The sequence below is a fragment of the Plectropomus leopardus genome, chromosome 10 (genome assembly GCF_026936395.1).
Source record: "Plectropomus leopardus strain MGB_pleo_1.0 chromosome 10, ASM2693639v1, whole genome shotgun sequence".
Classification (NCBI taxonomy): Eukaryota; Metazoa; Chordata; class Actinopteri; order Perciformes; family Serranidae; genus Plectropomus; species Plectropomus leopardus.
This window is the reverse complement of record NC_142185.1, coordinates 5,609,765-5,636,284: the sequence shown is the minus strand read 5'-3', so window position 1 is coordinate 5,636,284 and position 26,520 is coordinate 5,609,765. Positions and strand designations below refer to the sequence as shown.

The 26,520-nt window shown below is 39.1% G+C and overlaps 1 protein-coding gene across 22 annotated transcripts in view; it reads right to left on the bottom strand.

Moving 5' to 3' along the window:
* Nucleotides 1-26,520, bottom strand: part of LOC121948844 (uncharacterized) — a 55,881-nt gene that overhangs the window by 26,367 nt on the left and 2,994 nt on the right. For 14 of the 22 annotated variants that reach the window (XM_042494335.2, XM_042494326.2, XM_042494331.2 and 11 more), the window contains exons 2-5: nucleotides 9,752-9,838; nucleotides 1,896-1,913; nucleotides 1,665-1,736; nucleotides 413-454 (exon numbers count right to left, since the gene is read on the bottom strand). In XM_042494335.2, the coding sequence (XP_042350269.2) occupies nucleotides 413-454; nucleotides 1,665-1,736; nucleotides 1,896-1,913; nucleotides 9,752-9,838 (219 nt within the window). Of the gene's footprint in view, nucleotides 1-412; nucleotides 455-1,664; nucleotides 1,737-1,895; nucleotides 1,914-5,646; nucleotides 6,074-9,751; nucleotides 9,839-26,520 lie in introns of those variants that run through there. The other 8 variants (XM_042494332.2, XM_042494334.2, XM_042494340.2 and 5 more) reach the window with 3 other exon arrangements.

The window sequence follows — 26,520 nt, the reverse complement described above, 5'->3', positions numbered from 1 at the left end:
ACAACGAGAGAATGACCTAAAAAATTTTTAATTTATTATAAAAAATAATTAGATAGTTTTGTTGTGATTTTCCTCCCATTTCTTACATAATTTTCCACAATCCCACACTCTAATAGCTAAGTTATTTTCTTGTCACCTTTTGCAAATTTCTTGCAATTTGTTTAACATTGCTAATAGTTTTTTTCCTCATGTTTTTAAGAGAAACTAAAGCAAATAGTTCATGTTTCAAAAATGTAAAGAACTTGTAAAAGGCACCTGAACGCAGCATGAGAACACAGATTTTGATCCAGAGTTCAAAGGGTTAACCAGCATTGTCATTTTTATGAACTCTGTGTAACATTTTCCAGGTGGTGGAGGACAACATCACAAAGAAAAGGCATGATGGGATGGAAATGGAGGGAGGGCTACAAACCGTTTGTATCCGTGAAGAACGTGAGTATCTCTCACTATCCTCCTGGATGAGGGGGCAAGGGAGGGAGGAAGGGAGGTGCAGATGGAGAAAAGAGGGGGTGAAGGGTGCAAAGGAGGAGAGAGACGTCAAAGATCAACGAGACACATGGATGAAGGAGGTAGCTGTCTTGAGGTACAAAATGACTTTCGAGTTCACGCCTCCCACTGACTGAGAGGAGAAGAAGTTGCATGTTTTCGTTCCAGTCAAAATAAAGAATAATTGAAAAGTTTAAGTAATTAAGTCTTTGTTTTAAAGATCCAGTGTTTAGAATTTAGGGTGATATATTGGAAAAAACAGAAAGTAAGTATGATCTCTTTAGTCTATAATCACCTGAAAGTAACAACTACTGTGTTTTTGTGATCTGAGAAACATTTGTAACATGTAACTGCTGCATTTAGTGTTTTCAGCGATCTAAAATCACAGGGTCCCATTCATTTTGGAGAGGAAAAGACCTCTGGTTAATTCAGCTTCTGGTTAAAAAAAACCCTGAACAATGAACACTGAAAAAAATCTGACTGGTAGTTTATGCTTGGCACACAGGAAAAGTTTCAGCTAGTTGCAATCTGCGATGCCCACCATTAGAAGTCACTAAATTCTACTTCATACCCTATAGTGAAGTACACACACAGTGAAGTACAAAATCCAGCATGCATGTTCCTTAAACCATCACTCTGAACCACTAATCCAGTCAAGAAATCCAAGAGACGCCCATGCTGCACAAACACAGACACCTAAAATTCCTAAAATTTACAGTAAGTAAATTAATTTAGTAAACAACAAAAAACACACACACCACAGTTAGTCAGATTACAAATCACACACACTATAAGTATCCTCCTTGCTGTGTTTGAAACTCTGATGGTCTGGGAAAAACCAAATGACTCTAGTGGTATACTGGACACAGTATGCAGTCTCACACCACTGGGGCCAGATGGTCAGGCTGATTCGGAGCCAAACGGGCACCCTGCTCCTTTGAATAAGTGGATTATCATTAATGGCCAAGCTTTGATTCTTTATAATCCGTTATTTTCTAAAAAGGCTTAACAGGAATTATCTGGAATTCAAAAGAGAGACTCGGCACACTGCAAAACCTTCCAACAGACACAAATAAAAGCTCCAAAATATGTACAGAGGCAAAAAAACACATGCACAGTGTTTAGTAAATGCAAGTTGTATTCTTTTTAGTGGTGTTATCACAGTACAGAAACTGTACCATCCATTGTTCAATATCTCCCCATTTGCCGTCCGCTCGGTCATCTAATTTGGTGTCCAAGCCATAATATTTCTAAGAAGAGACAGGAAATGAGGACAGGGGATAAACAGTTCAGAAAGCAGGACACTGGTCACAGACTTCCATTATTTCCTTGGCACACGCCTAGGACAACTGCATAACCATGCTTAAATCAATGATGTCTGAGGTGAAAATGAGCGAGAGGAAGCCTACCTTCTGCACCTGAAAGATCTACACACCAACACCGATGAGAAGCAGAGCAGGAAGATTGGAACATGAAAACAGGGACAACAAAAGTCAGCCTCAAAAACTAGAAGTGATAAAGACAGATACGAAAATAAAACTTTAAAAAAAGGCAGACAGCGTGCAGAGAGGACGTACAGAGGAGGGTTTGTGCTAATGAGAGGCGCTCAGGAATGTGAAGTACCCCGCTGCACATCAGCACCAACAGCAACTGACCCAAGAACACCCAGAGTTCACTACAGATTTGCTGGGGACCTATGAGACTGGGTTACAAGGAATTTTCCCATGGTGCCTTTAGGTTGGTATCAGTGGCAGAGAACAGTGCCGGTGCCACACTTTGAAGTCTAGTATGTTCCTGTGACTGCAGATCTGAGTCTTGTGTCAAACAAATGGCCTGTGACATCCCCGCACCAGGGACTTGGAGTTCTCATTGTATTTTATAATGAAGTTATATTAGCTGCATGGTCTGAGATCACATTCAAATAAAGTGACTACCCACACAAACACAAACATTTCTCTTACACTGGCCCATTCAAAGAAAAGTTTGACATTTTGAAAAATATCTTTCTCCTCTTTGTTGCCAAGAGTCAGATTAGAAGATTGATACCAGTCTTATGTCTGCACAGTATGTGGCTACAGCTAGCGGCCAGTTAGCTTAGCTAAGCATTAAGACAGGAAACAGAGGAAAACGGGTAACCTGACAACAAAATCTGCCTGCAGCACTGCTCGGTCAAGAAGGGGTTCACAAATGAATTAAATTAAATTAATTAATTAATTAAAGTATGTATGAAATGTACATCGACATGCAACCTGCCGATTGCTAACTTGTTTGGTATTTGATGTGATATGTCAACTAGAAGATGGTCCAATAGCAACCAGCTTTAAGCGGTCATATCTCCTCCTGCCTTGGTGCAATCGGACATACTTCTGTCAATAAATTGATTCTCTCTTGGTGCATGTGTACTGTAGTCCAATTAAATGGCCTAATCGAGCTATTACTGTAGCTCTACTTAACTGTGCATGTAAACGTACTAAATGTGACTAAGAGAATCCATGAATGAGACTGTAGCAACCAACATTAACTGATTTAATGTAGTGGTTGCACATTGTCATGTCTATGTTTCTTGGCTCACCTTTTTCATCAGATTCAAATCCAAAGGGTATAGACTAGCTCTGCAATGTCTTTTCTCAAAACCCCCAAAAACACATGGAATTTCTAGTAAACAAACACAATGTGTGCCATCTTCCCCTCTCCCACCTCCACTGAAATTTCATCTCCTTCATGTTCAATGGAACCGTCAGACCTTTAATCAACCCAACTCTAACAGGTGCTCATACGAACAACTCTGAATACATATTATATCTCGTGTTCATAATGGTCATTAAGAGATCATTTCCATATGTGCTTACAATACAAATGATGGGGGTCAAAATCTTTGGTCTTCCAGTATGGGCAGGAGGAATGATTGTAGCAGGCAAAATGTCTTTAAACGTTCTTCACTGTCGTTTTAAGGAGTTCAGTAATTGTGAAACTAAATATTAAAAAATGTTGTTATGGCTGAAACATTACATCACATTTTCTATTCACTCGTCTTGTGTATTATTCTAAACACACTTTGCTATGACTCAAGATATATTAGGAAACCTTGTGATCGGTCTAATTTTCCTCATCAGAGTAAAGCTGAGCAGGCACACTTAAATCCAACCACCTGCTGTTCACTGTATCCTCCCATTTCTGTCAACCTCCCCACAACAGATAAGTCTGAGGAATCAAGCCAGGAAGGCCTGTTTATCACACCGTGTCACTAAGTCCCAAAGTAGGTATGTCTGCTGTCTGGTGTGCTATATTTATTTTTACACAGAATGTTATTTTCCATCTGCTTTACTCATAAACACATTTAACACTCAGAGATCACTACGTACTCTAAAATCTTCCTTTATACTTATACTTTTATAATTCTTAGTCATTTGACTGTTAACACACTCACTGTTAAATTAAAAAAGAGCAATGGAGCTTTTCCCCAATACCTCCATTAAGACAACACACTGAAAACAAGCCCAACCCTTTCTGCTGCACTTTCCATCTCATCGCTTCAGTCCTTTAATCCAGATTTACTACCACTGTCTCCCCTGTATGTTTGCCCAATACATGGATTGGCAGCTATTTCATTCTGGCTTTCAGAAATCGACTCACAGCTGACCTCTTCGTCCACTGCATCACTTCAGGGACAAGAGCACTTAGATAATAAATGGAGTGCAGCCTCTTGCCCTCTGGATTTATAGGTTCAGTCGAGATAAAAGGTCACGTCTTCTAACCGGGCGACCTCTGCATTGCAGCATCCTTTTTAATTTATTTTCATGACTAGACAAGGTACAGCAAAGTCACCCTCATTCCCAAGTAGGTGAGCTGCAGAGGACAGACTTATTTATATAATATGTTAAAAAAAAAAGGAAAGAAACCCACTGTGTGCCTTAAAGCAGTATTTCACCGGTACAAAAAGGGTCCTCAGAAAACTGGGCCATTAATGCAGTAGAAAGACAAAATAACTTGTGAAATTGGTGCTACATGACCAGAGAAAAGAGAGAAGAAGGGCTATGGAATCTGCTCTTACTGCTGTGTTACACCAGACCAACAAAAGCTCCCACTGGTGGGCAGCATAAAGCACACTCGTCTGTTTGACACAATGGCGATTGGCTGATGGCTATCTATCTCAAATTACAGTTAAACAAAAAATATGCAACACAGTAAAAAAGTCTTGGGGTGTTTTTTGATCAATGCTGCTTATTTTAACCGTATAAGCTTCGTTTTTTGGCCTCTATTTTCAATATGCACTTCCTGTTCACAAACTCGGGATTTAAATATGTTCATGAAGACATTTTAGGAGAGAAATAGGCAGTGCAGTTACAGTCTTGATTTAGATTTGATTAGCGCCGCTTAGTTTTACAGTCTGATAAGTTTCGGTCTGAGTTTGAGAAAGAGAGAGGGGTAGGTATGTCTCTTGATCTGCCTCTATGTCCACGGCAGCGGCAGGGTATCAGGAAATATAAAAATGCGGAAATACAGCCTGTATTTCTAGCAACAGCCTGAAAGCCAGCGAAACTCTGTCAGATGATGTGAAATTCGATATGTAGGCACTGGTTAGATGGAGGAAAGTTTAACCATGCTTCATTTACACATACTGTCCACATTGTTAAAGTATAATTTTTATCATTTTGATTTCGTTTAAAAACATGGGTTGCTTTTTCCGGTTTTTTTTTTTTGGAAATTTTAGGAAATTGCACCAATTTGCTCAGTTTCAAAGGATTACATACTCATGACAGGCATTACAAAGCAGCACAAAAAAATTGATTTGGCTCCAGGTTTCAAAGGGTTAAATCAGATAAATTCAGTGCAACTTTGTATGCTACGTGAGCTCTGACATTCCAACTCTCTCCTCTCTGACCTTTGACCTCTGTTTGCAAAAGGTGCCATTGATTTTAAAAACTGAATATGTTTTCCAATTTCACTGTAAAATGTGTGTATCAAGATGTGCAAGAGCACATGTGGGCAAAAAAAAACATGAATGGACGGAGCAGAAGAGATCAGCAACTGACTGGAGGGTTCTTGTCTGCTTACTTATCTCCAATTACGTGTCTGGACACCGAATTAGCAAGTGAGCCAAGGCTTGGTCACAAGTTACACAATCAGCTCGCATGTTTGCTCTCTTTTTGTTCAACTCACCGAGCTCCCCTTCCTGATCGGAGGGGTTGCTGGGCGCCCAGTGAGGGCAGCCCTCAGCCCCCTCCCGGCAAGCCGCCGCCCAGCCGTCCTGCTGCCCTCAGGGTACCAGGAAAGGTTGCATCCTTCAGCAGTCAGCAGGACAGACCACGGCCAGTCATGTAGACAGGATTACAGCGGGACACAGCACTGAGATTTGAGCTCAGAACAACGGGGGCGACCACACAGTTCTCGTTCGCTTTTACACAGACAATAATCCACCCTTAAGTCCTGTCTTCAGTGTGGGAGAAAACATCCAAATGTCCCGACAGTGGTCGTGGGAGCAGCGATCCATCGCTCATGTCAACAACAACAGCTACTCCACTGTAGGCTGGACCGAGGAACGTAACCTGCTAAGCTACTTTAGAACTCGGCTAAAGGGTTTAAGGGACACACAAACACGCACACACACACTCACACCATGACCAGACTCAGCTTAACAATGACCCTTAATCCAGTGCGTATGACTGGTGGATGTGTGCGTGCACATGTAGATTGTTGTTGTTGGGATTCACCACCTGTGTTTTGATTGCTGAATAATTGAGTGCTGCTGGAATACTGATTATCCCAGTATGCCTTAATGGGAAAAAGGTTTGCTGTAATGATCAGCAGCAAATCTCCTTTGTAAAATAGAGAAGAGGGTGTAGAGTGGTCATTTTTTAAGAAAAGAGAAAAAGCAGACATCTATATGTCGATATCTTCAACACTTGGCAACTCACACCAAAACTATCTAGATTGATAATTAGCATTACGAGTAAAAGGACAAATACAACACACTGAATAAACAGTGACACATGATTTTATCCATATCGTCAACCCCTAGCAAGGGACCCAACAACAAGAAACACCTTTAGGGTACAAAGACGGGCTGACTTAAGAAAGTGTGAGAACATTTAAGTCCAAGGCCTCCAGGGCTACATGTTATTTCAGTTTCAGGGGTTTTAACTTCCAAAATGTCACTGGACACAGCCATAAGCCACCTTTAAGAGTTCCATTTCGACAGGTGAGAGACAGAAGTCTGCTTGTGTGTATGGGATTGCCTAAGGCTAAGAAAAGTGAGCTAGGAAAAGCGCAACTCCCCACGGTACAGATCAGAGGTGCTAAAACTCAAGTAACACACCACTGACCTGCAATCCAAACACACACACACACACACACACACACACACACACACACACACACACACACACACACACACACACACACACACACACACACACACACACACACACACACACTTACTTACTTTTCTGCTCTGCACCTGTTTCAACACAAATCAGAATGTAGTGCTGGTGCCAACACTGGCACTGGAGGTGCTGGATATAGAGGGTGCAAACCAGGGTTTTAGGGTCCATTAGTCTTTAAATAATCTATTATGTGCAACTTTTGCACAAATAGTGGTAAAAGAGGACTCAGTCTTTGGATTATTTGCAATCAAAGAGTACCGTCCACATAATCTGTCTTGTATACAGCAGGACCTTCAGACTAAGGCCAAGACATTTCTGGATAGGATCACCCAGTCAGGGGTTTCCAGGTATCAACTACATATGTACTAGCTCTCTGCTATGCACTGTAGGCAGTTATACCAAGAAGCAGGGCTACGCAAAAAGCAACTTGGTGGGTAAACATTCCAATCGTGTACATATTACAGTATGTAAATGACTGTTGTCTTTTGGTTTGGAAGAACTGGTTAAACAACATGGGTTTAACAGTATAGAGAAGCCGGTGTTACCATGTGGCTTTATTTTCATCTCCAGAACGTCTCTACATTTAAGGAAGAGCTCCAATCAAATGCATGACTTGACAAGTTTCCATTAAAAGTCTTTATAGATTTTTTTCAATGTGGTCAGAGAAACTGGAAAGGGTTCAAACCTTCCTGAAAAAGTCATTAGTGAGCCTCTTTGAGGATTTTCATCTCACTGCTTTGGCAAACTGTGTGCGAAAGCTCAGAGCCAGAAGCTACACTGTGAGGAAAATATCCAAGTTTACTGGTCACTTGAACTCATTTTTACTTGTTTAAAGTCTGATAAACCAGTGTAAAGTTGTGACTAAACGGTTGACTATACCAAAAAAAAAAAAACAAAAAAAAAACCCCAAAACCTATAATGATATCTAGCTCCGCTATTCAAAAAAATCTGGGACACTATATGAAACATAAATAAAAAACAAAATAGAATGTTTTGCAAATCTTTTCTAACCTAGATTCAATTGCATACAATCCAATGAGAAGATATTTAATGTTCAAACTGATAAACTTTTTTGTAAATATACACTCAGTCGGTATTTGATGCCTGTAAAAACATTCCAAATAAGTTGTGTCAGGGCCATGTTTACTTCTGTCTTTTTTTTGTCTTTAAACAAAACTATTTTTTGAGAACTAAGGATAATAATTATTTACGTTTTATAGGTAAATTCTTTAACATTCTTGCTTGATTTACAACTTTAGCTGTCCAGCAATCCAGGATTTTCACTATCAAAATTGGGGATCATAACATTTTCACACATTTTCAAGTGGAGACAGTTCTGGAGTGGAGGCAGGACAGTTTAGTACTTTCACTCTTTCACTACGAAGCCATGTTTTTATAACGTGCAAAATGTGTCTCATTGTCTTCCTGGAATTAGCAGGGATGTCCCTAAAAAAAAGACATCCTCTGGTTGACAGCATATGTTGCCCCAAAACCTGTATGTACATTTCAGCATTCATGGTGCCTTCACATGAGCAAGTTACCCATGATGCAGTTGGCATAACACCCACACATCCCATTATAGATGCTGGCTTTTGAACTTCCCACTAATAATAATCTGGATAGCCCTTTTCCTCATGAGCCCCGAGGACATGTCTTCCATGATTTCCAATAACAACCTGAAATGTGGACTCGTCAGACTACAGCAGGTCTCTGTGTCAGGGCACCTCAGATGAGCTCAGACCCAGAGACGTCAGTAGCATTTCTGGATCACATTTTACACAGCATCTCAACTTTTTGGAAGTAGTTGCACAACAAAAATGATAATGAGCATCCACACTGCTGAAGAATAAAGTTCTGTAAACCATGACTCCAAGCAGAAATGATTGGCTGTCAGTGTTGCTTTTTTGATCAAATCACTCTAAAAGTGATCCCAACGATATTTTTATCCACTGTCATCATTACAGTTGTGGTCTGGACTCAACCATCTACTTGAGATAGAGAAATATTTAAAACAATGTATCTATAGTTATTGACATAGTTATTGTTCTGGGTGTGGACTGCCCTTAAGAAATAAGAATACCTCATGTACTTTTACTAGAGGCTCATTCACTTTAATATGTTGCTGCATAATTAGAAGCATTGCTTTAACACATTTTAGTCAAGAAAGTGTGTGCAACACCTTGAGCAGGAGAAATGGCATTTTGGCACCTATTTTCCAGATGATTCAGTGTGTAGATGGCCTTTAAGAGTTAATTACTTATTCAATATTCAGTGCCCCTTTTTATTTGGTGTCTTGCAAATTTTTGCAGTAATATTCATTTAAATGAAAATCCATTCCAAATCCATGGAAAACAATGATAGCATTTCAGTACAAAATTGACTGATAAGGAGTTGATGTTTGATTGGTTCATCCTGTATAAATTTGTACATAATGTTTCTTTGAAGTTTTTAGCTTTTTTTTCCCTTCACTTTCTATGAACAACAATTAGATTGCTTGAAAATCTCAAACAGCACTCCTAAATGTGGCCTGTTTACACCTCTGACCCATGACCCCTGGGATTAAAGAGTTCCATCTTAAGAGCGTAAAGCACTGTTGACAGGAAATGCTTTAGGTGTGGACTGCCAACAGAGTACGCTCAAGACTTCTGAAATCCTCTTGTCATTGAGGGTCATGCATTATCAAGCTGTGTGGCATACAAGAGCACCCAGTGGGAAAATTGTACATAAAAACAATGTTGCATAAATATGCTGAGCTGGGCTTAAGTGGATTAAATCCCCTTTAATTAAAAACAACATATGCCAATGGATCAAACGATGTGACCTTTGCAGTTAGCCATAAGGAGTCTTTTGCATTTGAAATGTGAGAGTGTATGGTCTTATACCTCTTTCTGTTGTCTCTCCAGCTCCTTCATACGGATCTCTCTGGCCTCTGCCCTGGCTGCCCTCTTCGCTGCCAGCCTGGCCTCTGCCTGAGGAGCAGAAAGTGAAAGAAATAGACACATAGAGAGAAAATAGAAAGAGAAGTGAGACAGCTTCCAATTTAGCTGGACTAAAGTGGCACACATGTACACATCGACAAATACTGGACACGCATGTGACCAGAGGTCCAGTTCCTCGACAGAGCTCTTTATAGACATGTGAAATTTGCAGTTAGTGGTTGGAAGGTAAAGGCAACATGGGTTTTAAGAAACTGTCAACTCCTAAAGAATAACAGACCTTTAAACTAAGGATTTACAGCTATACACAAGTTTCTAAAACTTCTGTAAGTTAAATCAATACAAACAAGCAGAATACATTAGACTTTACACTGCAGTGTGTCACAGTACACTGGATCATCGGTTTTGGATCAGTGTCTATAAACACAGGATGAATATCAAGTGTCCTTTAAACTCTGAACAGATGTAGCGGACTGTTTTTAGAGGTGTACAAACTAGACCGATGCAGACACGCAGTTTGAACAAAGCATAAATGTGTGTATGTATTTATATTTCTGTATTTGAAGGCATTTCCTTTGCTCCACTCAGCACTGGGGTAAGAGCACGGCCTTTTCCTTAAAAGGACCTCTCTTAGAGCATGTACTGTATGAGTGTGCGCCACAGACTGTGTGTGTAAGCATTTCCTTCCTCTAGCTTTGTGGTAGACACTGTGTGGTTGCAGCCTGTTCGCCTCTAGGCGGGGTCACTGTAATCCCTCCTACCATTGCACTAATGCATTTCCCCACTGCCATTCACCATGACAATGTAACAGGAAGACATAAAGAAAAGAATCAAGCATTTTCACACATGCACACACACACACACACACACACACACACACACACACACACACACACACACACACACACACACACACACACACACACACGCACACACACACACACACACACACACACACACACACACACACACACACACAAAAAAAAATGTTTAGTCATGACTCAGTAAAACCTGATCACATATAGTCATAACCTTTTCTTACTGCACAGCTGTGACAAGCAAGACAAGGAAGTAAAAAGTAAAACATGTCTTATTACACTGCCTAAAGTAACCTTCTCTACTGTCTTTATATCCAGGGGACAAACCTGATGAAGATATTAAAATCTCTCTCCGCTATTTGTACTTCATCAAACTTCAAATGTGTGCTGTTTGGCTGCCTGGCCTTTACTGGAATTCACTAAGAATTATATATCAGGTTGTCAGTCTTTTTTTCCCATTTTCATCTTACACTTCAACAGTAGGGGGCATTTATAAATGCATATAAATTAATGTCAGTAATGTAGCATTAATGTCAGTAGCAGTAGTAGTAACAGTATTATTATATAACATGGAAATCTTATATGCTGTGCTCATCTCTCTAATTGTTATTCTTTTAATCCTCATTTTCATCCGCTTAAATAAGGTTCATTCTCTTTTCCATTAATATATACTTATTTAGAAAACTGTATTTTGACCTTGCACCCTTTTATGTTTTTGTATGCATCACTATTTTATTATTTGTGTTTTAATGTTCTTAATGTTCTAAATTGTGGTTATAAGGGGGAATGGGAGGAGCTGCGTCGGTTTCTGACATTTATTTTATTCTGTGAACCTTTTAATTTGGAAGGCAATTTGTGCTTAAGCTTGAAAAGTGCTATATAAATAAAGAATATTATTATCATTATGATTATTTTACCTGCCAAGCAGACCAATGGCCCTGCTGAAAAAAATTGGCTGCATTTTTTTAATGATGTTGTACTACTATTACTGCTACTAATAATAATAAAAATCTGGTTTTTTATATTTTCTTTTTTTTTTTTACACTTGCCACTTAGCATTGTCCATTGATTTTTATCCTCCAACGCCCATAAGCTATTGCTTTTTGGGGAACCTCGGCATGGAAAAGTTTGGGAACCAAGCAGCTTAAGTCCACAAACCAGGACAACATCCCTCACTGGCTTCCCACTCAGCTGTGCTGGTTACATGATATTGACAGACCAGAGACTCAGCTGTTAAGAACTGAACTTTGGCCCTCACAACAGACACTACCAGTTTAAGGTAGGAAAACCCCTGTTAGTGTGTAAGTGTGTTCATCCTTTCTTCCCACAGTTGCAATTCTTAAAAAAACTTTTATCCATGGAACACTAAATATCCACTTAATAATTTCAGCATATTAGTATAAAATAGAAGTTACAGCATTTCTTGTTGCCAACTGCCGCTGAAATAGACTGTGTTATTATAACTGATAACGAGAAAATAACATTACAAGCAAAAAGTTCTTACTGGTTCGTTATGTGCTCAACAGTTTATTTTAGGATTGTGTGTATGTGATGCCCTATGACAGGGTGTGCTGCTTGCTCTCCTCATTCTTACGTACGCCCAATTAGGCAGATCTGTTCTATGATTACTTTAATGACTAGATGACGCTATATGTGGCCTTTGCTGTGTGATGTAGTGTCTCTGCTGTTTTTAAAACTTTCAACTCTATGCGTTGCCTCTGCTGTACATAGTTATCACACAAAAACATCAATATATAAAAGTGCTGTTCATATTGTGACATGACAGGGTTTTATCAGATATCCACATCCTGTGCAGCCTGTTGCTACGCAATATTGTGAAAAGCAACATCACAAGGGGTGTCATGACAAGAAGACCACACCTGACCACACCCAAACATCATGCTGTTTTAACAGCAAACCTTTCAACTTATAGAGGTCAGTGCAGAAAAGCCTTTTCTTTGAACAATTAGTATGCATATGCTGTGTGATTAAAGTCTGCAGAAGGACACACAATGTTGATCTGCCTGAATCTGCTCTTGAAGAGTATTTCAGTGTTGGAGAAATGCGTGACGGAGGCCTAAAATGGAAGAGCAGAAGGCTCTCTGCTGCATCAGTAGAGATGCTTTCTACCCCGCAGCGAGCTGTGTGTGTAGTGAGCACCTCCTGCATGTGGACGTGTGTGAATGGGTAGCAGGACATTACTAACAAAAGAAAAAAAATTCATCCTCACTAAACAATGAAACAACTAATAAAAAATAAATAAATATTTCAACTAAAAAGTCACTGACAGCTCCTTCAAAGAGTCATCTGAGCGCTGAAGGAGATATTCCAGAAATAGCCCGTACTGATTGCTGTCCTCCCCGTGGCTCACTCAATGGCTCCTTTAATGGCATTTCCTCTGAGTCAATGATTGCCCATTGTCCTTGGGATTCTTAGCTTTTGTGCCAGCGGCTTTCAGAAAACACAAAAACAAGCTCTTCAGATCTAATCCTGTACCTGTGCTTTAGCATTAACCCTGAGGCCTATGGGTACAGGGTCTCTCTCTCTCTGAACACACTTTATCCTCCATGACCCTTGGGGTGACAAAGTTGCAGAGTTAGAGGAGTAACATGACATCAGTCTTTTGGCCTCCAGCAGCATGAATATAGCTCTTGAAAACCTTCGCTAACATGGCTACATGGCACTGATCCCACTCACTCCATCGACAAAGCTCAGGGGTTAAGAGCTTTTGTTTATTTGATACTAGTTCACATTAAGGACATAAAACCTTCCATTGACTTCATTCAAACAAAGGGCAAGATAAAAAAATACAGACTATTGTTGGGGGCTGAAATAATTTCTTAATGTTTTTACAGCCCTTTTAAATTAGTTGTCAGAAGGGCGGGTACTACAGTACCACATACAATCCAACACAATGCAGTAAGTGCCAGGACATGCAGACAATCATATCATAGTGAGTTAGATTTTCCTGTGAATGACAACTTACTTGACACTCTCTGAATTGTCCGGATGCAGTAAACCCCACCCAACAACAGAAAGCACATTGAAACAAAACACCGAGCTATTTCCAGGTGTATTACTAATCTACTGTAAATCACAGTAGATTAGTGGATAGTCACACTATTTTATCATCTATTCTGTAATCCTGTCTGTTTAAAGGAACAGTGACAAGACTTGGCTGAGAAGATATTCCAAAGACGATGCACCCAGTTTGTCCAAACCCACAGAGCATTATTACAAAGCATGTGTAGAAATCCAAGGCTGAAATATGAAGCCAGTGCAAAACAGTGCACAAAAAAGTGCAGACCATCACATGACCACTTGAGGCTCGCTCCGAGAGCAAATCAATCACCACATGTTAAAATGCCCAACTTTAGAGCAAATAACAGGTCTACAGCCTGATCAAATACAAAACAGTGCTGGTCTCTATAGCAAGGGTACATTTTATTGAGGCTTAAAGTTAGGCGAAATGAAGGGCCAGCCAATTTGAGTGACAGGTTATCTAAAATCCCTCATCGCAGTCTGTGAATCAGATCCCCACCTTGCTCCAAAAATCCGAAATGGCGTCAACCAAAATGCCAAACTTGAGGCTTCTAAACTGAGTACACAGACCACTGAGTGATGTCATGGTAACTACGTCCATTATTTGTACAGTCTATGTTAGAAATGTAGGTTGTACTACTATTCAGGACAGTATTTGGTAGGGTTGAGAATTGAACTTGGTACTTTTGAGGGTACCAACCAAATTACACCTATACCACAAAGTACCAATTCAGTCAAATCTATTGGAGCCATATTTCGGAATCAAAGAGTGGACTTAGGTGAGATCACTGGATTCAGAGAGGAGGCAGAAGTGCCACAGGGCTCAATTACAAGGTTGTATTCTCGTCATTTGCAAACTGTCAACTTCCTTACTGGTAATGTCGGCACTGTAGATGTCTGAGTGCAGCAGTCCTGCAAAACTCCCTTCAAACTGAGAGGTGTGAATGATGTCTTTCATCATTCACACATTACTGTGTTCCTTTTTACGGGGTGAGAGTGCTGTGTATGCTCAAAAACACTCTTTAATCATTAAACATCAGACTGTTACTGTTACAGACCAACTAAACAACTTCAAAACAACTGCAAACACAGTCAAGACATTATGCAAATCCAGCAAAATCAGTTTGCCGTGTATAATACAACTAATTCTATTTTTGAATCAAAACACACTATTATGTCAGTCCCTGTAAAGTGTGTGAAATGCTGGCTCATGTGAGTGTCCACACATGTTGTACCTATGAGTGTAATGCATACTGTAGCTGCCTCTAGTCATAAAGATGCATCTAAATAGGCCAAAAGATAAAATCCCACAACTCTCCCTCCTCCTTTACAACTATTTATAATGACCTACATGGTCTCCAGGTCTATCAAAACTGCTCTAATTCAGCACTATTTCAATAAGGTGATTGTCCTCCTGAGAGTACATGAGCTAGTTTATTTCAAAAAGGGATACTTGAGCAAGATCGGACATAACCTTTGAAATGGTTTGAATGCTGCTGAAAAAGAGAAGAATCATGCTGAAGGCTAATCATTACTCCTAGCTGTGACTTGCAATTTTATCAAGCAAAAGCTTAAAATGAGAGGTCACATTTTATTTTACATTTGAAAAAACACATAACATACAGCACAGTGTCACGCTTTCTCCAAGTTAATATGTGAATAATGTTATATCTTCCTATATGCTGCAACCAAAACCTTATATCATCAGAATTATTAGGCAGGTGCTTTGAAGGATTCCCTGCAAAACGACCATTTGTATATCAGTTACTCACCCCGTGTCATATGGACTTTATGAAGGAAATAACATATTGCATATATTTAGCCTATTGATTAATCAATTAAATTTCACGTTTAAATGACTGATTAATCAATTATCAATTGTTATCATCTATAGTTGCAACTGTATGACATTTTCAGAATATGATAACCATCTTAGAAAATATCAAAGTTACACGGTATACAGCATTATGCAATAAGTATTATAATTATTGGTTACAATGAAAACAGATTTTCTTTTTCTTTTCTTTTATCAACACTATAATTCATACTCTTAACAGTTTTTTAAAAATGGAAGTATGTGTAAGAAGTCTGACAGGCAAGAAAGGAGAGCCTTTCTCCATCTGGGTGCATGTTTTTTTTAATACTGCAGATAAGCAAATGTATACAGTATGATGTCCATAAATTTTCATACCACAAACAGGTGTACCGCAGCAACCCTAATCAAAATATTTGTTTACAAACTCTCACACAACTTGTGCAGTATAATCCCAGTCTCATGTATCCAGTCATATGCTCAGTACTTCCCAAACACATGCATTTGAACTACAACATGGGGATTTAAAACATTTCAGTACAAACTTTGACAGATGGACAATGTGTCTGGGTAGCGTTTGAGTTTGAACTCTGCAAGCCGACCTTAACCCTTGCAAACCGGGGTTTCATTTCTTGCAAAAACATGGGGAGAGGGCAATGAGCAACTGAAGTCATGGTCCAAATTTAATTTAAAAAAATGACAAGAAAATTACCTGAGAATAAGCAAAAAGAAAAAAAAAGGTAAAAAGAGAAAGAAAGAAATGACGTGACAAAAAGTGCTGAAAGTTGAAAAAAAATGTATATTTTTCTGCAACATATTTTTTAATATATAATTGTACTTATTATGAATACATTTTCTAGACTTTTTTTCCCAGTTGTTTTTTATTTCCACTTTTAAAAAAAATTGTTTTTAGGTCTTTTCTTCTTCGTCAGCTTTCATAAATTTCTTGATATTTGTGGAGCACTTCTTACCAAATTGCTCACTGCCTTTTCCTTCAGTATTACAAAAGAAATCAAACTGATTTGCTCATGTTTTAAAAGAGTTAACACAGCTTGTAAAAGGACTCCGCACAGCACATAATGTTTCAAAGGGTGAAATGCACCAGGCTGAAATATATTATATTGTATTCTTTTAGTGAAAATGCATATGTTTGGGAGCACTGAGCATACACCTGGATAAATGAGACTTGGATTATCCTTTTATTTTTTTGCCGTTAAATGCGACCCTGATTACTTCAATCCATGCAGAACCTTTGCCATTTGTGGATTCTCAGCTTACTGTAGCATGAGAGAAAAACAATGTTTGCTTCATGAATTCATTGAAACACATGGTGATTTTACAGGTGAAGTATTCCTTTAATCACATTTAATGTTATACATTTTAATTTCAGTCCTACATAGTGTGCGTGACACACTGCAGAGGTCAGACCTACTGGCCTGGCTTCTGTCATCCTAATCCCTTTGTATCTACTGACAATTCACAAGGGCATGCTGTCTCCAAGTGCCACCAGAACCAAATGCCAGCCTGGTGTGACTCTGTCTCCAGTGAGCTGGATTCCCACGCCCTGAATGCCAGCCATCAGCAACCAAAATGGACGGGTATTTTAATGACCCTGCACGCTGACAGGCTGGACAAAGACGGTACACAGAAAGAACTCGGGTTTCTGACTAGCTAGAGTTTAGAGTGTGTTTAAACTGATTTGGGACCATTAAGTGGATTCACACAGTTTGCCCATTATTCAGTTGAAGGTTATGATGACTAAATGGGGAACATTTCCTCTTTGCAAGACCATATAAAGTTCACAGATGTTGCTTAAAAGGGAGTGGCTGCTAAAAACGCTCAGCTCACACTATAGCCACAGACATGAGTCAACTGAATGCATGTCTTTTTCTCACAACCAGCAGAAATATACATGATGCCTTTTTTCCAAACCCTTAAAAACTCAAATAATAAAAAATGTGTAATCAGCCTTGAGAAGTGATCGTACACAAAACGAATGTGAATATATTTTGTGTAGTGCAGCTCAGCAGTGCCATAAAGTAACTATTTTATTTAAGCTGAGATTTAAATGGTCAAAAATTAAAAACAAACTGAGACTGGATACCAATACTGGTTTAATGGCAATAAAAATACAATATTAATTTCTTCAGAATTCTTGCTAAATGTTTGGGCCATTTCTTGTTAAGTTGCTTGTGGCCCTCTTCCCAGTTTTTGAAGGAAATCAAGCCAGTTTGCTCAGGTTTAAAAGGGTTAACCACAGCGTTATTGAAATGTGAGTTTATAATGTTACGAGACGTAATAACATGCAAATGTGACGTATTTGCGGGTTGCAGGAACATAAAGTGTCAGCATGTTGTCATGAAACTCCTTTAATTACTGGTTAGTTCAGGGAAAAAGTTTCTTTGACTCAGTCAGCCATGCATCTAAACCTCAGGCTCCACCACAAACACACGGAACAGCTGTAGAGCTCTGAGCACTGCAAACTAACTGGTTAGCAACTGTGCAGGCTACGTCATGTCAGGAATAAAACAAATAGCATGCTGCAGAGTTTTCTAAAAATAAAACAGGGGAGGCAGCCTTGTTTGAACAGTAACAAAATTCCATGAAACCATCAAAACCAAACCACAGTGTCGGGAATCGTTTCATCTCATGGTTTAACCTTTTCCATAAAATTAATTATGAAATAACCAACTATGTGTTTTATGCCCAGCATGTTGATATTATACAAAATCAAGATAGTGAATCAGGAAAACTAGAAAGTCCTCAACCTTTCCTCTCCCGGAGCTTTGGGTCTTCCTACAAAAATGCTATGACGTACTGTATGTGACCTTGATTTAAGATATTCTGGTTGCCCACATGTTTCCAATTGGTTCCACACTGTGGGGCCCTGCCTGTTTTTCCTTGTGGGAGTAATGGGAAGCTTCTTGTAGTCTGAATGTGGTGCTTCAGGCAGCAGCAGTTTATGTTGCAACTCTCACTGCCAAAGCATGATGGGAGTAAGAAATACCTCAAAGGAAGTTACACAATGCAGCTCTGTGACCGGAGTGAATCATAACAGGAGATCGGTTGCAGAGAGGAATTTCTGTGACATGTTTATTTCCAAAAGATGATTTATTTCTTTGAGCTAAATTCATTGTGCCACCCTCTTTCAAACACATAGTGTTCACTCCTCACCTCTGGGCAGTGACACCCAAGTTTGGGAGGGTTACATGACTTGCTCACTGATGGGGTTTAGTAAAGAGAGACTGTGACAGGATGTGCCTTCAGGGATTCACCGAGTTTACAAGTGAAGTTTATTCTACACGTCACAGGGAGGACTCCAGCGATTACTATATCTCATTAGAGACAAATGTTTCCCACACCACTCCTCTTCACCAGTCACCTAATGTCCTCCTCATGCTTGACCACAATTATTGAAAGTAATTTTGGAGAAAAGCAACCAAATAAATGTTGTGGCATGTAATGGACAACGGTGATTTGGTATCATTATGTATGTGTGTAGCTGATGACAGGTGATTTATGTCTGTGTGTCATGCATTTATAGACACGGGAGAGTAGGACTCCCTCGGATCCTTAAAAAAAAAAAAGTCTCAAAAGAGAGATCCAGGCTTCCAGGGTCCACTGGTGAAACTGGCCACATGACCCTCTCTGTTTTTTAGGGGGCATTTTATGCCAATATTGAATTGATGTAGCTTCGAATAAACATCACACAGGATGGTGGCACCAATAAGTTTTGTGTTTTGTCTCCATGGGGTCTCAGAACAGAGGATCCTCTGGACGACATGAAGAAGTGCAAATCCAACAAAATTTCCAAATTCTATTTAACCAAACCAACCACCTCGCAGTTGAAAACTGTATATCTGGCAGCATTGTTCAGCTGCTGCTTCGGTCACATGTTCACATGAACATCTCTCTTTTGTGAAAAAACAACAATGCATTTGGTTTTGGCAAACATAAATGATTCATGCGGTTACTTGTAGAGCACGGAAGTGAGATGGATGCATTCTATACCAGATGAGAGCAGACAGACTTAAAGTTGTCCACTTGTGATTACATTACCCAAGACACATGTTAAGACCAGGTCTGAACAGGGCCAGAGTGCATCCCCATCCTCAGAGTACCTGGTTTGATAAACTCTAATACCTGCACTCACTCTCCACTGAGCCCCATCCCCCACTGTTCCCAAAGCTTTGGGAGAAACGCAGTGGCGGTGAATAAACAGGAAGGAGTTTGTGATAACAATCTGCACGGGCTGTGCGTGTGATGATGTCATCAAGAGGAAGCCAACACACACAGAGCCTCCACTTCCTTTTAAGGAGACGTGAGTCAGGCGAGCCAAATCGCACTGAAGGCAGTGGTTTGTGTATACACACAAATCAGGAAATACACAGGCAATTGTTTGGACCATTAATGTTTGTTAAAGTACTTCATGGTATAATGGGTGTTCACTGGGAAATGTCAGTCTGCTCCAGCCAAGTTCTGGGTGGCACAGCTGTGTGATTCAACTGAATGGAGGAAGCTCAAAATGCCTTGTTTAGAAGTGAAGCACATTTCAACAACTTAATGAAACCAAGTGCTTAGATTGGACAGGGATACAGTTACCAAACATCACCATTTATTTAGTGTGTTTTTTTAACTTTTGGCTGTCATCGTGTAAATGTGTTTGTCTCCAGCATTGATGAACTTGCATGGCTGCATGAGGGACAATGGCTTTCTCGCTTGTTCCCTCGACTGTATTAGAGAAAAGGGGATTGTGTGGTGGGCTTCCCCTTCCTCTCCGTCAAGCCCCGGACTAATCCTCTCTAAATGCTCAGTTCTTCTCGACGCTTCACTGAGCGTCTGATAACCTCCCAGCACCAACCTGGTGACCTAATCCCCACTTAAGACTGTCTCAAAGTCACGCACACAAAACAGACCATCAACACACACCTGAAGAGCTGTGGACTGAGCAAAACTGATGAAGAAGTATTGGTTTCCTATGAATGACAGGGACTAGAGACAACAGAAATCCTGTATACTGGGTAATTATGTGGGAGTAATCTTTAAATAGACTAGGATTCAAGTACAACACATCCTAAAACATTACGGCGCGACACAGATCTGTTCAATTTTCTTCTTGTGTATAATAAATGTCACCAATGTATCCATATTCTAATGACTGTGGAGCAAATTGTCAAAGTCACACAGGTATCAGCTCAGCTTGACGGCCGTATTAAAGAAGTATTTCACTGCTGGACAGATGGCCTGCTAGTAAAACTGGAATATCTCTGCAGTAGAAAGACAGAAATACTTCTGAATTTGGTGCTAAACAACAGGAGAAAAAAAGAGAAAAAGAACACTTTTGCTCAAGACGTAGAAACCTACAACCACCACACCAAATAACGCCCCCACTGGGTAACTTCCTGCAAACTTTTATGTTGAAACAATCAGATATTACTTGTATACTTTGCTTGTATACTCTATGTCTGCAGTGGCGGCATGGATGGCGGACAATGTGAAAATGATGGGATGGAGGATTTACTTCTTCACATACTATCCCCGTATCCCTTCATCTGCTGTCCTCCGTGTCAAACCTCTATGAGCATTCACACTGTAGAAGTGTGTGCATCAATGCAAATTATCACACTAACCTCACTATAGACCTGTCAGTCACTTTTAACACTTTGGCCCAGTGCAAAATATCTCAACTAGCAGATCTGTCATGGTATTCCATCTGAAAGTTGTGATATTTCAGTCTGACCTAAGGTGGTGGACCAATATTGCATCACTAGAGCCACACAGGTTACATGTCAAACAGAATCCATAACAAATATGAATGAGACTGTAAGACAGTACTGATTTTCAAAAGTAGAGGTGGATTTTTTCAACTCTTTCACCTTTAAATTTCCCAACTGAGCAAAACTGTAAAATAAATGTCCTGCTGGCTTTTGCTCTAGTGCCATGACAGAACAAACAAAGCACATTTGGCAAGGACATCAAACACATATGTGGAGTATTATGAGGGTGAGCAGATAGTACATGAACGTTTTGTTACCTTTCATGATTACCAAGTAACATGATTTCAAACTCAATCAGGGACTGTGTCAAACAACTGAAGGGTTAAACAGGTGACCAGCTTTAGTATCCACCAGTTTCCTCCAACTCTGACGATGGCTATAGATACAATAGTTTTCTCACTGTATGATGATGTTGTCAGATACCTGTGTATTCTCTTTCTGATTATTACTGTGATTACTTGAACCAAAAATACTTACAGTTTAAATTAAACCCCCCAAAAGTCTTAAAGGCCACGTCAAATGTTATTCAGTGTTGCTCAGCTGTGTGGCACTGTGTTGCTAAGCACAGCGCGCACAGTGCACAGGTGGAGGTGAGAGGTTCATTCAAGTAAGGCAGTGTGGTGAAAAATGGATCTTACCCAAGACCTCTTTGCATTTGTTGGTGCACATTAAAATATGACTGAGTTTCAGTGACTGTTGTTGACATACTGACTGAAACTGCTGAGTTGGCTTTTATGTTTTGAATTGCATTTAACAAGCATTTTTTTGTACTTTTACTAATTTCTTGCTAATTTTTGTAATATTTCTTTTTTTTAATTACTCATTGCATTTTTCCCAGGTTTTGAAAGAAATCAAGCCAATTTGATCAGGTTTGAAAGGGTTACTTTAAAAAACTATATGTATAATTATCATAATTCCATATTTAAAGCTTAAGAGCTTTTTGACAAGTCTTGTTTACCTTGTTTATTTTTATTATTATTTTTCCTTATTTATTTTACCAATTCTCAGGCAATTTTCTTAAAGTAAAGTCAAAGTAAAGCTTGTGTCTCAGCCATGGCTGTGTAGCTATGGCCTACATGTGGGCCAAGTTGGGTTTAACAGCTATATTTATGATGTTACTCTATTTTAAACAAAGCATGGTTATAGATGTGCAACTTTTATATACATTCCATATAGCTTACATTACAGTGTTACTGGCTGTATTGAAAGCAAGAATGAGAGTATGTTTTTAGAGTGTGAACAGGAGTGTGTGTGTACTAAATAAGCTTGACTGTAATCGACTGTTTTTCAGAGCGATATCAACACTTGTTTTGACTTTCCAAGACATTTAGGAACATAAATCTAGAAACCACTGACCAATGTTTATCATGGGCGTCAACAAGATAAATTTAACAGCATTCACAAGCCAAGCATGTGCTGATGAACAAACACAGCCAGATTTACACTAGGACACAAAAAGCTGAGTGTGATCTTTGGATATACTGCAGTGAGAGTTCACCTTGGGCTGAATTCCAGGATATTACTGTGATAATTAATGTCTGAAATCAAACTGAGGGCCAAAGCTGGTTAACTGTGGTACATTGAGCTTAAAGGTAACCACCTCTAACCACAAATGGTGATGGTTGAAAGACAGGCAGGAGCACTCTGGTAGACACAAAGCCACTAAAAAGAGCATTTCATAGTATTATTATCTAATTATTAAGGATATCTGGCAAGTGCATGTTTTTAATTTTTTATTTCTGAGTGGAACTTAGACAAAGGGCGATGATAAACAATCATTATCATCTGACAGGACATAAACAATCATTTCCACTGACAGGACTGTCCTGCTGTTAATACATTTGCACGCTTAAGCTTCTGTTAGATACAGTATGAAATATTTAATGTGGTTGGTGGTTATTAGCTTTGTAAGCATCGATTAACCCTTTGAAACCTGAAACAACATTACTTGTGTGCTTCTTTCTGGCACCTTTCAAAATTATTAAAACCTTCCAACCTTGAGCAAATTGGTGATTTCTTTCAAAAACAACGGAATAAAAGCAATGGGCAACTTTGTAAGAAATGTTAATCAAATTCTGAGAACTTTTGAAATTTAGAAAATTATTTTGAGAAAACTTTATATATATCATCACTTAAAAATGATGCTAAGTAATCATTATAATTTTTGGAGCACATTTTAAGCAATTTCCTTGCTTGTTTGTTTTTCAACTTATTAAAAAAATATAGTAATTTTAAGGTTATTTTTTTGTATGTTTTATTAATTAATTTTTGGGTCAATTCATCTTAAATTTCTCATTGCCTCTTTGCATGTTTTGGAGGATATCCAGCCAATTTGCTCAGGTTTTAACGGGTAAATAAATTATTTTTTGAAAGGCTAGAGAAAAAAATTTAGGGAAAAATGAAAAATGTCTAATTATTATAATTTCATATTTAAAGTTATATTACAAACATATAACTTTAAAGCACAATTTCCATGTAATTTTACCTTTTTTTTTTTACTATGTTTTTCTTTTTTCTTTCTTTTGTATTTATTTATTTATTTATTTTTACTCATTTTAAGGCTTTTTCCCTTGAATTTTTTTTTTTTTTTTTTACTAATTTCTTGCTATTTTTTGAGTCATTTCTTTTTCATTTCTCATTGCTTTCTTCCCATGTTTCTGATAAAAATCAAGCCAATTTCGTTATTTTATAGGATTAAACCACTAAATTAGTTGCCAGTTAGTGAGTTTACTGTTCCATCAATGCTCTCTCATTATTTTTCTTAGTTTGAATTGTGGTTTACAGGACACACCAAAACCCAGCACCACAAGGGCTAAAATCACTGACTGTTTGAAGAGCTGAGGTTCAACTTCCTACCTGAGAGAAACATAGAAGGTAAAAAATTCACCAAAGGGAGTCTGTTACATGTCAGCAACTGGAACACATGTCGGTCCACATAATAAACTGCATCACAGACACTTCTACTGTAAAACCACCAAAGCCAGATCAGCCTCTCACATGTAGATGTGATGGACTGATATTCAGAAGTACGTAAACAGGCAAAAATCCCCAACAGCAAGTTCTAACATGTGAGGATTTGATTAATCCTTTTTTACCAAATTCTCCCCTTGTCCTCAGAGCTTTGTGATGAACTGGCTGGTAAATCACCAAAACCAAAAGCTGCAGTTGGAGCCTGCTCATAACAGCTGACTGTTATGAACAAACATGAACAGATATTTTTTGTCAAACCAATGATGATGATGTTTTCTTATAAAGTTTTAAAGTTTGAACGGGCTCCGCACGACATTCAGTGTGACAGCAGCATTCATGAAATATAGTAAAAAAAACAGTGTTTACCATTAATAACCAATAACCCAAAACCCTGTTTTCCCTGTCTACATTTCAACACTGAAAACAAACAGTTTCTGAAAGTCTTTACCCTGGAAGGAGTCTTATGAAAAGTCTGTTCCGGTTAAAAAAAAAAAAAAAAAGAAAGAAAGCTACTTTTAAAAATACCAATGCATGTGTGGACTAGGCCTTAGTTGATGACAGGTTAAGGGGTATCAAAGTGATTACAGCTCATCCAGAGAGGAACATGAATGTATGTACTATCTTTAAACAGTCAAGTTAAGTCAATTTGTCTAACAGTAGTTGAGACATGTCACTACAAACCACATGACAACCTCATGGTAAAAGCATTCATTAAAAAGGCTGTGAATAAGTACATTAATTTTGACACAAATATCAATGACTACTCTGTAATGATTCAGAGTTATGTCACTGCAACTTAAAGACAGCCAACGCCCTGCCCAACCTTTTCACATTACAAACCATTTCAGAGCAGTGAAGGCCAGCCACAGTATGCCAACCTCATGCTCAAATTATTGTTTACAACCATTTTCAAAATGTTTGACATGGGTAGAGAACCAACTCCCTAAAGTACAGAATAACTAACCCTCTGGTATTCTGTGCTGACATTCTTTCCTGCTGTGTGGTCGTCTCCCACTGGGTCCACGCTAAGTCCGGTTTACAGTGTCTCTGGACATTATGTTACTCAGGGAAGTAGAGAGATCAGCAGCAATATAACGCTGACGGACCACATTCACATCTTAAAACATCAGCTTAAACTACCATCTCCACCCCTCTGCTTTACACAGACAATCCCTCTGCAACAAACAACTCCACACAGCAACTTCCTGCTGTTTTCATTCTTCCTTGCTGGTGGGATGGCCAGTTAGTGGGCCACTTCCCTCCTCCCCCTCCTCCTCCTCCTCCACCACCATCCCCATCCCCCACCCACCCACAGGCTCAATCTAAAACTGGGGTGCAGCAACAGCTGATCTTTCAGGAGCGTCTATTTTTAAAACGCTTTTGCAGAACGGGCCAACTCATCAGGGCTGACATACCATCCTGTCAAAGCACTGCCAGTGAGGGACTTGACCCCTCTGCTACTTAAAGGCACAGACTTTCTCTCTGCTGCACACATGTGACAGATAACTGGCCACAATTACTGTTTTGCTGTTGTTGAGTTGTGCCTCACTACCACAAGAAACAGATGAGGATTAATTTATCAAGAAAAATCTGCTGCAATAATCCTCGGTTTACAGCCTGCAGGCTGAATCTGGCCACCCACAGGGTGCTGTGTGTCTCCCCCAACCATTTTCTAATTGACAATTAAGTGACTCTCAATCACAGTTGTTTTTGTACTTTTAGTGTCCCTAAGGTGAAATCCTAGAAATGTCCCAAAATCAGAGAAATGCCCTAAAATTCTAAAAATGTCCTAAAATCTGTGAAATGAACAAAAATTCTAGAAACGGCCTAATATCCATGAAATGTCCTTTAGTCCTAGCAATGTCCAATATTACAGGAAATGTAGAAAAGTACTTATCCCAGAAAGGTCCTTACATCCTAGAAACATCCTTAAAGTTCTAGGAATGTCCTAAATCTGTGCAATGCCCTTAAAACCTGAAATGTACATAAATCCAAGAAACTTGCTTAAAACATCCTAATGTCCATGAAATGCCCTTACATGCATCTTAGAAACATCAAAAAAAAAAAAAAAAATCCCAGGAATACCCTGAAATGCTGCAAATGTTCTACAACCCCTGAAACATCCTAAAATCCTAGAAACATGTAATGGGCTGCTACCACTGGCTCCTGGCCTCCTGTCATTTTGCAAAGGTTTCCCACCACACAAAGCACATTGTGTATCACTGATCTACTGTTTGGATGCTGCTGCTGCTGACTAACTGAGTATGAGCTCTGTCAAACACCTCAATCCTCAGC